We start from the raw sequence: 18478 nt of genomic DNA on the forward strand, positions 1-18478 counted from the left end.
AATAAACAGATAAAATAGATTTTTTAAAAAAGATGTTGGGAACTTGTCAAAAGGACACAAGAATTAGCTTGAAGGGATTTCCACTGGCCAAGTCTGGGACAATGTGAGCACCTCAATAAATAATGATAGTAACATTATAACTTATTGAATAAGAATCCCTATTAATATATATAAATAATTAAAGGTAAGAAATAATTAAAAGAAAAATACTGCAGTAGAATGTTAGCTAGTAAGTGAAGAACTGATAGAAATAGAAAGTCATAGTACAACTATCATAATAACTGACGCAGGCAAATTAAAAGACGCTAACTCTAGTGGGTAAAAGTTGAATGAAAACCATGTATTCACATGGACTCGGTATCGCCCCACAAGATTGTTACTAATTAAAAAGGAAAGAAATAATAACACTAAAGAAACTTGGCAGACATCACCTTAAACAAATGATCAGAATTATCACCAGAACTGGACAAATGGACAACTCTGGACAAATGGACATCATGTGCCTCCTGATATGAGACCCTGAGGATACACCACCATTTTGTGATATTCCTGCCACAATGCATAATATGAATCTATTCATATGGAAGACAGATTCAAATTGAGGGACACGCTACAAAATAAATGGCTTATACCATTCAAAAAAGTCAAGGTCATGAAAGATAAGACTGAAGGATTCTTCCAAACTGAAGGAGACAGGAGATCAGACAACTAAATACATGTGATCCTGGACTGGCTTCTAAACTAGAAAAAACTTTTTTCTTCCTTTAAAGAATACTATTGGAACAAATGGTTAAATTTGAATAAGGTCCATATATTAATAATATTGTATCACAGCTGTATCTCTTGATTTTGATAAGTATTTGTAGATACGTAAGAGAATGTTATAATTTAGTGGAAATATACAATAAGTTATTTAGAGAAAAGAAGCAGCACATCTGCAACTTACTCTAAAATAGTTCAGAAAAGTAATATGTCTATATAAAGAGAAAAAAAAATATAAAACAAAGTAAAACATTGACACTTGGAAATCAAGGTGAGTGGCATATAGGAATTTTAACACTACTCTTTCAACTTTTTCTTAAGTTTGAAATTATGTCAAAATACAAGTTTTAAAAAAAGAAAAAGGAGTACAAAAAGCATTTTTTATAATGCAGATCACCATTCTTGAATGTGTTTGCATTTTTCTAAAGCAGCTTATAGTATCTTTAATATGTTTGAGAAGAGATAAGAGTACAGTTTAAACCACTTAGCCAGACCAACCCACCAAGGGAAAACTGAGGAGTTTATGAAAACGAGCTGCTGAGCTCTAAGTAGCTCTAGGCGGCTGGAGAACGAATGGATGCCAGAGGAACTAAGATCATCACCACCTCCTTCCCCTACTTCTTTCTCCCTCACCTCACCACTCAGAACTTTCCTCTCCTACACCACCTCACAGTTAATCTCAGCTGTAAAGGACTTGCTTTCAGCCTGCCTCCTCCTTGCAAGGTTGGCGCCACTTCTCTAGGGGGAAACAAAATGAAAGACATAATCACTTTCTCAATATTAAAGACAAACACCCTGCCATATTTTTGATGGTGGAAAATGTTAGTAGTATTTTAGCTTTTATTGATGGGTTTGGGGAGAGAGAGGACAGACAGGTAGTAGTAATGGGATGGTAAACTAGGTAAAAACTATGTGAATTAGGGAAAACCATGACTATGATTAGCATAGCTCTAGGGAAATAAGGTAAAAATGAATAAATCTGTGCTATTTGAATGTCTGTTCTGATGTGGCTTTGAAAAATTAAAAGCAGGCAGGACCTCTGCATGGAGATGGCTAAGTTAACAAAGGAATAAGGGAAACATTTGTAAGAGAGGAAAAGGTCAAAGTAGTGTGTCAAGGGAGCTGTGCTATGCCTGGTATTAACATTTCACTTGAGCTGCTAGAGAGGTCAGATTACATATTTGTCGCCATCAGCTAATTGAATTGAAAGGTCTAGCCAACTCCAAAGCTATAAATTCAGACAGGAGGATACCAAGCTCTGAGTTATTCTGAATTTTACTTTGATTTCTGCATTTAATTAAAGCAATGCAAAATAGAAGGGTAAAACAAAATCTTAAAGAGCTGTGAAGCAAAGACTCACTGTAGAGTCCATACACGATATTTGATGCTCCATATTTGACAGCTCCTCACAGGGCCAAGCAAAATTAGCAGGGACATTTCCTGGGCTTTTGACGTTCACTATTATCATCTACTTCACTAAGATCAGTAAACACATAAGATGCATTGTCAAAAGCCCTGAGATCCGCCTGAACAAGACCAAGACCAAGATCTAGTAGAGGGGTCTTTAAATCATATCCCAATTCCTAGGACATTTTAAAATAAGAAAAGACTAGTTAGGGAAAGAAAGTGGTTGAAGAAAGAAGGGGCATCAAGTATCATCAGGGCGCTCTGGGATCCTATGGAACACATGTCTAAAAACCTCTAGTCAAGTTAGTAACAAGAAGGAGCCATGTGATACAGAGTACAAAATAGTGGGTTTTGGGCTCAGATCTCAATGTATAACGAATGAACTCAACACCAGGATTGAACTAAGTTTAAATAGTGCATCTGCTACTGATTAACTGTATGACCTTGGGCAATTTATTTAACTTCTGAGCCTTATTTCCTCATCTGTAAAACAGAGATACTAACTCCCTCCCAAGGTTGTCCTAAAAGTTATATGAGATGACACATAAAAAGCGCCCAGCAGAAAATCTAGCAAAGATTCTTTTTTTAAAGAATTCAACTGTACTTAAAAGTCAGATTCAGTTGACATATCTGCAATGGATTCATTTCACAAGTTTAATTTATGGTGCCCCAGCCCCTATAATTTCAGATAGCCTTGAGGGCTTCAATGGGCCAGAGACAGAAACCAGAGACAGAGGCAAAAAGCTACTTAACCAGCCATAATAAAACCCAGAGACAGGCTCTGTCACATGTACATACACTAGGGCATATTGCATGTGGGGCCGGTGAGTACAGTGCTAGTGAGACCCCTTCTCTTCTTGGTATTCTTACCAAGCAGAAAAAATAACCAGGGGCAAGATTCTCCCTCATTTGCCTTCAAACTTTCAGGATTTGAAATGAATCTTTACAACTGAGTAACCACTTTCTATAATATGCGGTTCAAAACAGTCCTCTAAAACTAAGGAATGAGGGTAAAACTGACAGGCAAGAAATCTTTCTTTCCATCTCTGTCCTCCTATTTTTTTCCTTACCCTGGAAGAGGTATGAGCTTAGTGAATTAATTCACCTTGATCCTAATGCTGCATTCATTCATTGTACACGATCATTCATGGTACACGATCATTCATGGTACACGATCATTCATGGTACACGATCATTCATGGTACACGATCATTCATGGTACACGATCATTCATGGTACACGATCATTCATGGTACACGATCATTCATGGTACACGATCATTCATGGTACACGATCATTCATTGTACACGATCATTCATTGTACACGATCATTCATGGTACACGATCATTCATGGTACACGATCATTCATTGTACACGATCATTCATGGTACACGATCATTTAAACGATCCTCCCCACCGAAAACTATTCATTAAATTCAAATAACAGATTATAAAGTCTAGATTTGTACACCCTACACAACAGATTTAATACTCAAGAACAAGCTTAGTCAGTCTCTTTGCTTATTTTCAGAATCTATCAGTACACAGGAAAGCAATCTGGTTCCAAACCAGCATAAATGTATTCAAGTCAAAGATGAAGACAAAAATCATTAGTGTCCAAAACGTGATTCAATTTAGTAAGTCCCAACTCTCAAAATAAGTAGTCAACAACTTTCAAGATAACCTCAAAGGATAACTTTGTTCCTAATAGGAAAATTTATGCCCAGTTTTAAACAAGGACTCACTGAAATGTCAATTCTAAATCAATATGCAGATAGCAGTTGATTAATTAAGGTTTTGTAGCAATATTACTCTCAAAGCTTCAGCTCATTTCACTCAACTCTGCCATGGGGTATAGGTGGCGGGGGGTGTGGCGGGGTGGGAGGGTGGAGTGCATAAAACATGGGGCAACAAAGGTTCTGAACATTCTTCCCCAAAAGAAGAATCAGCCAGAAAAAGTTCTGTAGTGCAGTAAATGTTTAGATATCTATAAGCACTGTTTCCCCCCACTTTATAAATGCTGTATTTTGGTAACTTAAATGACCTTTCAAAATTAGGAACTTTCACAGTGACACAAGCACAGGAACAAGCATTCGATATTCCCATTCACTGGTAGACCAACACATGTTAAACAACAGCTACCTTAACGTTAAAAGCTCAGGCTCTGTAATCAGAAAGATCTAGATTTTAATCTTGGCTTGGTTATTTATTAGAGCTCTATGACATCTGAGTCAATTTCCTAATTTGTAAAATAAGTATTTATATCTAACTAAAAGAGTGGAGGATTAAAAGGCACAAGGTGAGTATAATACTTGGCATAGTATCTGGCCCAAAATAAACACTGAATATTAGTCATTATTATTATTAGGCAGGAATTCTCCCCATTTATAGATTAAACAAACAACTGAGTCTCAGAAGTTGAATAACTTCCCAGTAAAACTGGGCCTCAAACCCAAAGTCTGCCTCCAAATTCTGCTTTTTCCATTATGCCAAACAACTGCCTCATGAGTATCTCTGCCTTTTTAAACAGGCTACTAACTGCAATTTAACTTGTCTTGATTGTGTAGTCACAGATTATGATGCTTTTAATCTTACTCCATTGTGTTTCTTACCCAATAGTATGAGGAGAAAATTACTACATACATCAATGTGGCGTAGTAGGTAGGTAAGCACCACAGGAGAGGAGGAGACCCTGCTTCTCATTGTGAGTCGGATTATTACCTGGGGAAGCCCCGCTCCTCTCCATCTGAGTTGTTGCTTTTAAATCTGCTACGAGCTGGGCTCAGACCAGTATCTTTGTTTGAAGTATGTGCAGAACATAAGCAAGCTTTAAGTAAAAGTTAGAGGAGTTATCCTATTAACAAGGTATACAAGCTTCAATCAGTCATGGTCCCAATAAGGAAAGACAGCATACTCCCGTAAGGATAATTCATGGAGGGTTTAGTAAGGGAACCATAAAGGTGTGGGTAGGGTATAAGATAATCACAAGGGATAGTTCTAGTACCCTGGGACTAGTGAGAGCACCTCTAAGCCCCAGGAACAAAAGAAATAAAACGTTCCAAACCTAAAAGAAGCGAGTCATGTAGAAAAGAACCACCTTTAGAGGAGTAGCAATCTTCAGCCAAGGGACATAGCCAGCCAGAGGCAACACCCATAAGGGACCAGGGTAATTAAATTCCACAACCTCAGAAGGGAAGGAAACCCACTGATGTGGTCCGTGTAGGTAAGTCAGCCTCTCAGGGCAGACAACAGAGTGGGAAAGGAAAGCGAGTGGTCTAGAGGAGCAAATGGAAGGCACCTAATTCAGCCTCAGAGAAGTCTGGTGCACTTTCATATCTCTATCCTAATGGCTAAGTGCCAGATAAGGAAAATTACTGAACATGACAATTCTCAACCCTTTTGAATAGTAATGCACAGGGCCTATGTACCATAAAATATCTATAAGGGAGTTTTTCATTAGTATGTTCATTAACCATTCCACTTGGAATTGTTCAGCATTCTTTGAAGGTCCAATGACTTATATGCCTTTCCCCATGCTTGTGAACTTTCTACTTATCTTGCTACGCAAAATAAAATCACAAAAATAGTTACTATCATAACCCTCAAGGAGCTTATAGTAATTATGGGTTTATATTCTTAGATAACTAAGAAGGCAAAACGAGGTAAGTGCCACAAGAAAGGAAAGAGCTGTGGTGCTGTGAAAGTTCTGGAACAGACTTCCTTGCCATCTGGCCTCTGCCACGCTCAACTCCAGCCAGAACTCACTGTTATCCTATAAACAAGGTATATAAGCTTCAATCAGTTTCCCTGCAGGTCCAGATATGGAGAACTACTCACCAGGCTCTCAACAACCTCTGAATTTCCACTGTATCAATAAGTCTGCTCCTCCTCCTGGAAAAAGCCCCTCTCCTTCTTAAGACTGGTTCAAATTGTTACCTTCCTACCTGAACCTCATTGGACCCTCAAGAACAATTAGTTCTCCTCTGCATTCCCCAAAGCCTTTCTTTCAAGCACATAAAGCACTTTATCATTATCCGTGTACCTGTGCAGGGCCCCCACTAGACTGTGAGACCTTAAGTCAGCTTTGCATCCTCAGCCACTAATAGCACCCAAGTGTGTCTAGCACAGCGTACACATATTACCATATGCGTTATATTAATATATACATATTATCAATCATCACAATAAAACTGCAAATGAGGTTAGGAATTCTTATCATGTCAATGCTACGGATGAGGAAAATAAAGCACACAGAAAGGTTAAGGAACATGCCCAAAGGCTCAAGGCTAGCAAGGACTATACCCCAAGATTTCAAGCAAGGCACAGCTCCAGAACTGAATTTCAACAGACCTAATGGGTAGAAGAGGTCTCACTACAAGACTATGGTCGCCACCCCAGGAGGCACAGTTATTATTCACACACTGGGGTATGGAAAGACAATACTGGAACTTCTATAATATTTCTATTTGTTTTAGCTCATCCTTTTGTTAAATGTCTATTTTTGCACATTATAAAATGTACATAATACAGAGTACAGTCAACACTGTAACTGTAATTTAAAACAAACATTCACATGTGTGCCTATACTCAACCCTATTTACTGATAGAAAGAACACTAAAAACGTTTGAGGCCACTGCTCTAGACTACTTCCCCCAGGGACTCTGAGCTCCCACACTCTCTCTGCCTAGCACTTCAGTTAAAAACATTAGCCAAATGTTTAGACTATAGGTAAGCTTCTAGAGGCAAGAGTCTGCTCACAGTCATTCATCTTTGTAAGCCCTACATCAGCACAGGGCCTGGTGCTTAGCAGATGGTCAATGGTGAATCTAACTGTATCATGAAGAACCTCACTGAAAAAAGTCCTCTCAATATTTTGATGCAGCTTACTATATACTTTCAGATGAAAAGAAAATGTGTACTAAGCACTGCCTAGGACTATAGAATTGTCTGAGGAACACCAAAAATTCTTTTAAATGAACAAAAGATAGTTACATAACAGAAGCAAAAATGTACTTTGGGGCATATTTAAACTGAAAACTGCATCGAAGAGATTTGGACTTAAAAATTTAAGTTCGGCTAAAAAGTTCTTTCATTGTACAGGGATGGTGCACCTTTATCAGCCCTAAAGGTCACCTCTGTCAGCCTCTCTTTAGGTATAAGTCCAAGAGGAAGGGAACCATCAAAAGCTGTAACTGCAGACTTGACTATGAAGAGGCATCAGCTGGGGGCATCTACTTTACATTTCTTCAATCCAGCATTTAATGGGTGTGGGACAAAGGAGAGAGGCTGTGTAAAGCCTCCCTTTTAGGTGTTTCTGAAGATGGGCTTTGAGGCTACATTAGATTGCAGGATTTCTTCTGTTCCTCAGTTTCATCCTCCGCAAAAGGGGCATACATACTCAAGTACTTAAAAACTCTAAGTTGTCACCAGAATTAAATGAGAGAAAACATGCAAAATAGATTGATGTTTCCTCATTTACCATGTCTCTCCCCCCTCCCAACTAAACTCAAAGCCTGAGCGTGGTCTATCTAGTTTGTTGCTATATTCCCAGGGCCGAGAATGGTGCCTTTTACTTAATAATTTAATAAATATTAAATGAATACAATGCAAAATGCCTGTGCTCAAAAAATGTTGGCTATTATTGCTACTGTAACAAGAAACAATTAAAATTGTATTGTTTGTTAGTAAGAGACCCCACCTCTCCCCCAAGGATCTAGAAAAATGCTGGAAATGGAGGAATGGAAGTAAGAAAACCAATTGGATCATAGGACAGGACTAAAAGAAGACAAAATAAAATCTTAAATACACAACCAGAGCCCAATTTTGGGCTTTTCCAAGTGAGGTTCACCGTAAATGAGGTTTATTAGCGATTACAATGACAGTTTTCAAGCTTGTGCATGTGCCAGAGTCTGTACCAAGCATTCTACTGGCCTCACAAAAAACAAGAACGGGGCGGGGTGGGGGAGTAGAGGAGATAATCTTCACACCCCCATTTTGCAGATGGAGGAAGAGAGGCTCGGAGAGATCCAAGGTCACAGCCTGGAACTTGGGGAGCCAGGATGTGAACCCAGGCAGTCCAACTCCTGACCCTGCTGCACTCAACAGGCCCCTCAGAGAGGTCATCCTCTCTCCTCCACCATCGGCCTGTATATATACCCCTCGAAATTAGGAGTGTATAATATTTCCACAGGAGCCGGACTTAGCGGCCCAGCGCTGGGAGAACAAAACAATCCTTGTGTCCGCGGGCAAGTCGGATGGACACTAGCCGGGCCCGAGCTCCGAGGCCGCAGTCCCCACAGTTTCGCTCACACCGTGATCCCCGAGCCCTCCGAGCGACGCAGCAAGCGTCCAGCAAGGCCCGGCCCGCCGCATGACCTTGGATCCGCCGCCCTGCTTCGGGCCTCAGTTTCCCCACCCCAGCCTCCCACCGGGGGCCTCTCCCGAGCTCGCGCCCGTGGAGCCGCAGGCCTCTCACACGCCCCCCTCAGCCGCCCGCTTTCCCGCCCCGCTTACGCTGGAAGGCGGCCGCTCCAGGGACGCCCACCATCGCCAAGTGCCTCCGTCGCAAGCCTCCCGCCTCCACCCGCTGCCAGGGTCCCTCGCAGGCACCGCCGCAGGACCTGTAGTCACCAAGCTCGCCAACCCCAGCGCAGCCGCTACAGCCGCCGCTGCCGCCGCCGTTAGGCCGCGCGCCGCCCCGCCCCTCGGTTGGCCCCGCCCCGCCAGCCGGGCACGCCCCTGCCGCGCGCTCCCGCCCGCCAGACCAACGCACAAGGAAGCCCGGCCCACAGCCTAGCTCCCGTTAAATCCAGCCCCCTGACCTGCCCCGCCCCTTCCGCGGGATCCTACCTCCCTATCCCGGAGCATCCTGCTTCTCCGACCCTCCCTCCTGCGTCACGCGCGCCTGTTACGCGCAAGGCCCACTCTTAAGGCACTGGGCTTCCCGCAGAGGTGCGAGCAGCGGCCCAGGCCCCTGGACGGGGGCGGAGTCCTAGGGGGCGGGGCTTAGGGGGGAGGAGGCAACGCTTCACCTGAGTTCCACAGGTTAAGACCTGGCCGCCTTCGAGAGGGTGTCTTTGGGTAAGTCTCTTCTCCTTTTTGGTCTATCGTGTTGCAAATTTCCTTTAAAATGTCATCGTCATAATATTAATAACGCTTCACTATCATTATTGTCATTGAGCACATTATCATGTTCAGATGCTGCTTTTATATACTCCATCCAGTCAGTCTTCACAGTACGTGAAAGAGGTATTATTTTCCCTTTTCTGCACAAACTGAAAGCGCTTTCTCACCAGCCAACTTGCCCACTGGTTACTGTCATCAAAAAACAGAGATGGGATTGGAACCTAGAAACTTCTGACTTCAGACCCAGTAGTATGAGCTACTCTGAACTATTCTGCCTCCTAAAGGCTCAAAAACAAGGACAAAATTAAAACAGAGATTTAAAAACTCCAAACTCCTCTATGTACAAAGACACCATATACAAAGTTCTTTTAACTTTGCTATGTCTTTTACAAACAAAAGACTGGGATAAAATGTTTACGACATACTCAACAAAGAATCACTATTCAGAATAAAAAACTCCTACAAACCAATTTTTAAAAAGATAATTTAATTAAAATGGACAAAGAAAATGAATAGAAAAAAATCTGAATGGCTAATAAACATTTTAAAAATGCTCAACCTCTTTAATAATCAGGAAAACACCAAAAAATGAGTTACCGTGTTTCATGCGTTAGATTGACAATTCCATTTGTGGGTCTTGATCCCAAATAAATACTTGTTCATATGTATGAAAAGACACATAGGAAGATAATTTTATGTCAACTATTTATAAAAAAAAAAAAAAAATCAGAATTGGCTTGAATACCCTTCATGGAGAACTTGTGAAATAAACTATAGAGAATAATACGCAACATTTGAAAAATAGGTAGATATACTATGGTAATAAAAAAAGGTTGCCAAGACATATTGTTAACTAAAAAAGCAAATTGGAGTTCCATGTAGTTATTTTTTTGCTTTACATCCAAGTTTTAGATAACTGGATAATTTTTCTCAACACCTACATACTATGTATACACTAAAATTGTACTAAATCTAAGAGCCCACATGCCAGAGCCAGAGAGGCCAGGTAAAATCATGGCTCCACACTTACCAGCTACATAGCCTTGGACATTTCACCTTTGTGATCCTCCACTACAAATAACCAATGAGTCAAAGAGGAAATCACAGGGAAATTAGTTGAGTATTTTGGATCAAATGAAAATGAAAATACAGCATATCAAAATTTGTGGGATACAGCTAAAGTAGTGTTTAGAGAGAAACTTATATACATTAAATGCTTATATTACCAAAAAAAAATTCTCAAATCAATTATCTAAACTTCTACTTTAAAAAAAAAGAAAACTAGGAGAAAAGCAAATTAATCCCAAGGCAAGCTAGGGGAAAGAAACAATAAAGATAAAAAGCAGAATTTAATTAAAGGGAGACAAGAATGAGAAAAATCAATGAAAAAAAAAGTTTCTGATTCTTTGAAAATATTAATAAAATTGATAAAACTCTATCAAGACTAACAGTGAAAAAAGAGAGAAGACACAATGTATCAATATGAAGAATGAGAGAACATTATTACAGACCCTACAGATAGTGAAAGGATAATAACTATTATGAACAATTTTATGCCCATAAATTTGGCAACTTAGATTGACCAATTTCTTAAAATATACAAACTTCTAAAGCTCACTCAAAAAGATAATCTGGCATTTCTGCCAGCGCCCCTCCCACAAAGCTGCTGGGGCTGCATCGTACTGGCTCCAAGCTCTGAGCTCCAAGTCTCAGGCTTCTGGTAAGCCAGCACCACTGTAGTCATCTTCCAGCCACCATCATGATCATCTACCTATCTACCTGGACCTCATCAGCCATGATGAAATAGATGTTCTTTGACATCTACAAGATCCTGGAGATCCCTGACCAGCTGTGCATGGAGGTGGAGGGGAAGATGGTCAGTGTAGCACAGAGGGTAACACTGATGACTCTCATTGGTGGAAATGCCTCCGCTGAAGGCCCTGAGGGTGAAGGAACAGGAAAGCACAGTAGTCACTGGTGTTGATATTATCATGAACCATAATTTGCAGGAAACCAGCTTCACAAAAGAAACAGTCTACAAGAAGTACATCAAAGATTACATGAAATTAATGAAAGAAAAGCTTGAAGAACAGAGACCAGAAAGAATAAAACCTTTTATGACAGGAGCTGCAGAACAAATCAAGCACATCCTTGCTAATTTCAAAAAACTACCAGTACTTTATTGGTGAAAACCTGAATCCAGATCGCATGGTTACTCTGCTGGACTACTCTGAGGATGGTGTGACCCCAATACAATTTTCTTTAAGGATGGTTTCGAAATGGAAAAACGTTAACAAATTTGGCAGTTTGGATCTATCACCTGTCATCATAAGTGGCTGCTGCTTTTCATCCACACACCAGGAATAAGACAATGAGACTGTTGTTCTTTCTTTATTTATTTATTTTACTTTATTTTATTTTTTTAAAGATTTTATTGGGGAAGGGGAACAGGACTTTATTGGGGAACAGTTTGTACTTACAGGACTGTTTTCAAAGTCAAGTTGTTGTCTTTTCAGTCTTAGCTGTGAAGGGCGCAGCTCAGCTCCAGGTCCAGTTGCCGTTTACTAGTTGCAGGGGGCGCAGCCCACCATCCCTTGCAGGAGTCCAACCGGCAACCTTGTGTTGAGAGGACGCGCTCCAACCGACTGAGCCATCCAGGAGCTCAGCGGCAGCTCAGCTCAAGGTGCCGTGTTCAATCTTAGTTGCAGGGGGCGGAGCCCACCATCCCTTGCGGGACTCGAGGAGTTGAACCAGCAACCTTGTGGTTGAGAGCCCACTGGCCCATGTGGGAATCAAACCGGCAGCCTTCGGAGTTAGGAGCATGGAGCTCTAACCGCCTGAGCCACCGGGCCGGCCCTCTTCATTTATTTTTGACCTTGATTTATTTGGAGCAAAGGCATTGTTTTTTAGAAAAACACGTCATGTTTACTGTCTAAAAATAAAATGTATTTAAACTAAAAAAGTTGATAATCTGAATAGTCTTATATTTATTAAAGATAATTGATTTTGGTTAAAAATATTCCAACAAAGAAACCTCCAGACTCAAAAGGCTTCAGTGGATAATTCTACCAAATATTTAAGAAGACATAATACCAATTTTACATAATCTCTTCCAGAAAATAAAAGGAAGAAACACTTCCAGCTCATTTTATGAGGCCAGAATTACCCTGATACCAAAACTATACAAAGATATGATAAGAAAACTGTAGCCTAATATTTCTCATGAAGACATGTGAAAATCCTCAACAATAAGTTAACTAATTGAATTCCACAATTTATGAAAGGGATAATACATTAGGGTCAAATTAGAATTATCCTGAGAATGCAAGACTGGTCTAAAAACTGTTTACACAGGGCTGGCCCGGGGACTCAGGCGTTGGAGCTCCGTGCTCCTGATGCCAAAGTCTGCCGGTTCGATTCCCACATGGGCCAGTGGGCTCTCAATCACAAGGTTGCCGGTTCCACTCCTCAACTCCCACAAGGGATGGTGGGCTGCACCCCCAGCAACTAACAACAGCAACTGAACCTGGAGCTGAGCTGTGCCCTCTACAACTAAGATGGAAAGGACAACAACTTGACTTGGAAAAAAGTCCTGGAAGTACACACTGTTCCCCAATAAAGTCCTGTTCCCCTTTCCCAATAAAATTTTTTTTAAAAAAGTGAAAAATTGAAGTATAATCTATATTTATATAACAAAATGCAGAAATCTCAAGCAAACAGCTCAATGAATTGTTTCAGGCTTAACACCTTGTAACCAACTACCACATATCAAGATAAAAGTTCATTTTCCATCACTCTAGAAGGCTCTGTAGTGTTCCTTTCTAGTCGATACCCCACCCAGAGGTCTCCTCTGTTCTGACTTCTATCACTATAGCTGTATCACTGCTTTTTGGTTAACAGCTTTATTGAGATACTATTCATATACCATACATTCACCCATTTAAAGTGTACAGTTCAGTGGTATATTCACAGAGCTGTGTAACCATCACCAGACTCTAACTTTGTAACATTTTCATCATCCCAGAAAGAAACCCCATGCTCATTATTAGCAGTCACTCCCCACCCGGCCCTCTCCCAGCACTTACTGCTTTTTAAAAAATCGACTATATTAAGGTCTACATTATGTTCAATGAACCACAGCAATACAAAGGGCACAATTTGATGAGCTTTGACAGTTGTATGTACCTATGAAATCACCAGCACTAATAAGACACAGGACATTTTCACCACCCCTATAAGATTCCTGTTGCTCCTTTGCAATCAATCCTTCCATCTGCACCTGGACCCAAGGAACCACTTATCTGCTTTCTGTCACTATGCATTACTTTGCATTTTCTAAAATTGCACGTAAATGGACTCATACAGCATATACGGACCTATCTGGCTTCTTTCACCCAGCATAATGATTTTGAGATTTGTCTATATTGTTGTATCTATAAGTAGGCTTACCTTCCTTTTGATTGCCAAGTAGTATTCCATTGTTTGGATATACCACATTCTACTGTTTTTGAAAATAAATCTTTTTTTGTTTGTTTCGTTATCCCCCCCCCCTTTTTTTTGTTAAAATAAAACTTTCTGGGCAGGCCTGCCTTCAAACATATAGATTTCTTAAGTTCTTTTCGATTTCAAATACAGGGATAGCAAATTAGCCTCCACATGTTCACCATCTTTTCTATTTCTTTATCATTCTGGCTTAGTTCCTGGTGGAGTGTATATGTGTGTTGTGGGTGGAGGACAGAGGCCTTCTGGGAACAGATCAGGGCCACAAAACACAAAACATCTGCCAGTATCCTTTAGCTACTTAAGACCTACAGGGTCAGGGACACTAACATTGAAGAGTCAGGGATAGGGCTGGGTGCCTTGTCATCTCAGTTGACTTCAGTTTTGCAACCACTCCATTTATCAGCCATAGAAACTGAGACTCAGAAAGACTTAAGAGACTTGCCATAAAGATTACCTGAGTCAGAAGCTTAGTCTCAGTTGACAGAGTTGAATTCTGACATTCTTTTTACAACTTTGTAAAGGAATTATAGTCTCCATAGACCTAAGGAAATTGCGTAGGGCCCTGGCTGTTTCTTGTCCAAACCAAGTAATTGTTTAACTGGTGATGTGGAGGGTAAAGATGGGTGGCAGAGAGAAATGCATGCTGCCTGCTGTCTGCCCTGGCCGTTCCCCTTTTGCTAATGAATGATAAACACAAGGCCCAGCCAGATGACAGTCGTTGAGGGGAAGCTGATTTAAGGGTGTACGGCCCTTGTTGGGTAAACAGGAGCCTGAAATGCCGATGGCACTTTAGAAAGCCTGTCTGTGCACCAGAGAGGTATTTGCATGGTTGGGACTTTTCTAATAAGCAAGGCTTTTTCTCCATAGGAGGCTGAAGAGCCCAAGAGCTTAGAGGGAGAGAAGAACAAATTGAGTTTCTTGGCCATGGCTTGTAATATTAAAATTCATGATTGTTTATGATTATGAGAGGAATGTGAGCAGACTCATGGTGAGGGAATTGTGTACTACACAAATAGATTAGGAAGAAAATGAAAACTACTCTTACTTCTTGACACTGAGAAATAAATTGCTATCACCATTTGACTGTATATCCTTCTCAAAATTTTTTTTTTTTTTGAAAATTTGCATGTCTATTTTATTTCCGTTAGAAAAATATTAGCTAAATAAAATTTTGGTCCATTTTTTTTTCCTTTACCTCTAGCATTCAAACTTAAATCTTTAATTTTATTCAAGTAAAAGCAAAATCATATATCTCACATGAGAGCTAACTATTCACACCATTAAATTAATAGGATTTAACTGAATTAGGTGTATTCTTTATTATTTCTCAGGAATAGTAACTCATCTTACCTGCATATTATTTCCCTTTACTTTTATTTATTTAAGTAACTGTGCAATGCAAAGGTATCTCTTTTCTCACATCCAGTAATGTGAGTGTGCATAAATGTACTTTATAATATCAGTAACTGGATTCATTATCTAATCTTTAATTCATATTCAATTCCTCTTATTATGGTATTTCCATAATACTTCAAATATTTTTGTCAGTCTGATACTTTCCAACATTGATTATAAAAGTTAAGATGTTAATTTAAATACATTATTAATTTTCCAGACTAAATAACACCAGGTTCCCTTAGAGTGATGCTGTTGTCAGAGGGCCTTGGACAGCTATTGCTTCAATCTCAACGCTGCCTCCTTTAGGCAAAGCAGCAACCTGGTAAGCAGCTTTTGCAGGAAAATTACTCTTGAAATACTGTTTGTAGATTTCATTGACAGTACCGAAGTCATTTATGTCAGCCAGCAAAACAGTTTTTTTACCACATTAGTGAAGTCACAGCCTGCAGCTTTCAGAATTTCACCCATGTTTTTAAGAGCTTGTTTAGCTTCCTCTGTTACCCCTCCTGGCACAAGTTGTCCACTTGAAGCGTCCATGCCTACCTGGCCTGAAATGTAAATGGTCCGTCCTGTCGACTAGCACAGCTTGACTGTAGGGACCAATGGCCCCTGGGGCTTTCGTGGTGCTGATCACCTTTCTGATCAAGGATGACGTAGTTCATCTTTTTCCTTTGAGGCCTCTTGGAGAGAACTATCCAGTACACTGCCCCTGCTCGCGACTACTGGACTATCCTCAAATTTTTTTATTCATGGGTATTTACGTTATTGAGATCACACTGATAATACATTTCTGCATCCTGCCTTTTTTCTTTTTTCACTATTATATACATCAGCATTTTTCTATGTCACTAAAAATTATTCATAAACATCACTTTAATGGATATGATATAGTCTACTTTTGGTAGAATCCAATATGAATCGTCATTAGAGTTACTTCTTTTAATTTTTTCTGTTATAAATTATGTCTTATCGAACATCACTATGCATCAGTCTTTCCTATTTTTCTAATTCTTAGAATAGATTTTTCCAAATGGTATTATTGGGCCAAATAATAGCAACATTTTCAGTTTTACCAAATCATATTTCTAGCAATAATGGTTCAATACACTTGTTTCACAACACCCTAACAATGGGTATTAAAATTACTTGACATCATTTCCAAATTTATAGATGAAAATATGGTGCAGTGATATGGATGGACCTAGAGAACATTATGCTAAGTGAAATAAGTCAGTCAGAGAAAGACAAATACCATATGATTTCACTTATGTGTGGAATCTAAAGATCTGAATAAATGAGCAAAGTAAACAGAAATAGTCTCAGAGATATAGAGGAAAAACTGATGGTTGCTAGAAGGGAGGGGGGTGGGGATGAGGAAGAAGGGGAAGGGATTAGACAGCATAAATTGGTAACTGCAGTATTGCCACGGGGATATGAAAGACAGTTTGGGGAATATAATCAATAATGTAAAGATTTTATAGGGTGTCAGATGGGAACATGTTTTAATTAGGGAGATCACTTCATGGACGGTATAGATGCTGGACCACTGCACTGTACACCTGAAGCTGAATAATGTTATATGTCAACTATAATTTAATATATATATAATCACGGGATGTGGAGTACAGCATAGGGAATAGAGGGAATGGAATTGTGATAGATATATATGATGTCAGAGAGGAATAGATTGGGGGAGGGGGGTTATCGCTTTGTGAAAGGTGAAATGTCTAATGAGTGCATTGTTTTGTACACCTGAAACTAATAAAAAAAATTAAAAAAGAAAATATGGAACATTGCTAATGGCCAGTATTGTTCCCTGATGGATAAGTAAAGTCACAAGACTCAATAGTGCCCCAGAGGAGGAGGGGATGCACCCCTAAGCAGTGCACCTCTTGCCCCACAGATAATGGTACAGAGACTTCTTCCTCTCAACTCCCATGCCCAATCATTATCTCATTGACTTCTGGAACCCATTTCTTCCTCCTTTTACTGACTTCCACTGTTCAAGGTGAGGTTCTCATTACTTCTTTATTTTTTTGTTCTTCCTTCAGATATTTTATTATGAAATCTGTCATACCTGCAGAAATGTACATTGCACTATTATTGTAAGTCTCCTAATTGGCTTCCCTCCTTCTAATGTTCTCACTTCTTTAACTGTCCTCTGCAGTCAGAGGACCTAACCACAACTCATCTCTAATTTGTTGCCCTGCCCACTCTCCAGCCTCCTTTAAAAATCCTAACTGGCTCCCTATGACCTGACAGAAGCTACTGAAACTCATCATGGTATTCAAGGCTGTACACACTCTAACCTTGCTTACCTTCTGCCTGTCCTATCTTCCTCTCCAGTCACACAGAAATACTTCACAAGAGTTACGTTGAATGTTTCCTATGTGCCAGGTACTGTGCACGAAGTTCAAAGCATAGCAAACCGTCCTGCCAGGTTGAGTGCTATCATATTATCCCTTTTAACAGATGAGAAGACTAAGGCTCAGGAGGGTTAAGTGATTTGTCCCAGTACACACAGCTGGTACTGGTGTTTCAGAACCCATGTTTTACCCCAGGTCACCATACTTGGTCTTCTCCAGACAACACTCTGTCTTTCAGGCTTTTGCCCAAATTGGTGCTTGTTTGAACCTTCTTTTTAGGCCTAGAGATGAATGTCTTAAAGTCCTGCCCACCTGTTATCATGTTCCTCCACCTGTTTATTCAAGCATCCTGGTCCTTTTAGACAATACAAGTTCCTTTGTACTGAATGCAGAAACCCCACTGAAGTACCGTTTAAAACCCTCCAGACAGGCGGTGCATTCCTTAGCAGCAGAGACCTTTTCTTGTTTATGTCTGGTCTTTGGGTCCAGGACGGTATCTGATGAGAAAGTGCCACTCAGGAGAGTTTAGCCAGCCTCAGACAGAACTGTCTTCGTTTTCAGCTTGTGCTTGTATTCGCTCACTTAGTTGCGCAACAAACGTTTGTAATGGCATGGATAGTGAACTAGGACTCAGATTGTATCCTTCCCTGCATAAATGAACTCTTATACTCTGGTGGCAGGAGTATAAGTGGTACAACCACTTAGGAAAACAGTATGTACTAAAGCTAAACACATGCCTGTTCTATGACCCAGCATTTCCACTTCTACTGTGTTTCCCCGAAAATAAGACCTAGCTGGACAATCAGTTCTAATGCGTCTTTTGGAGCAAAAATTAATATAAGACCCAGTATTATATTATATTATACCTGGTATTATATTATATTATATTATATTATATTATATTATATTATATTA

General features: G+C 40.0%; 1 protein-coding gene and 2 pseudogenes across 2 annotated transcripts in view; 1 reads left to right on the forward strand and 2 right to left on the reverse strand.

Moving 5' to 3' along the window:
* CBFA2T2 (CBFA2/RUNX1 partner transcriptional co-repressor 2) overlaps positions 1–8874 on the reverse strand; it is a 130553-nt gene extending 121679 nt beyond the window's left edge. The window contains exon 1 of one of the 2 annotated variants that reach the window (XM_019733990.3): positions 8685–8874. In XM_019733990.3, the coding sequence (XP_019589549.1) occupies positions 8685–8718 (34 nt within the window). In that variant the 5' untranslated portion in view covers positions 8719–8874. The remainder of the gene's footprint in view (positions 1–8684) is intronic. The other variant, XM_019733980.3, reaches the window with a different exon arrangement.
* A 2195-nt stretch (positions 8875–11069) lies between these two features.
* On the forward strand, positions 11070–11717 carry LOC148756028 (translationally-controlled tumor protein-like; annotated as a pseudogene).
* A 1143-nt stretch (positions 11718–12860) lies between these two features.
* LOC109436988 (2-iminobutanoate/2-iminopropanoate deaminase pseudogene) lies at positions 12861–15849 on the reverse strand (annotated as a pseudogene).
* Positions 15850–18478: the final 2629 nt, after the last annotated feature.

Source organism: Rhinolophus sinicus, chromosome 13 (genome assembly GCF_057876585.1).
Source record: "Rhinolophus sinicus isolate RSI-liver-muscle chromosome 13, RSI-T2T, whole genome shotgun sequence".
Lineage (NCBI taxonomy): Eukaryota > Metazoa > Chordata > Mammalia > Chiroptera > Rhinolophidae > Rhinolophus > Rhinolophus sinicus.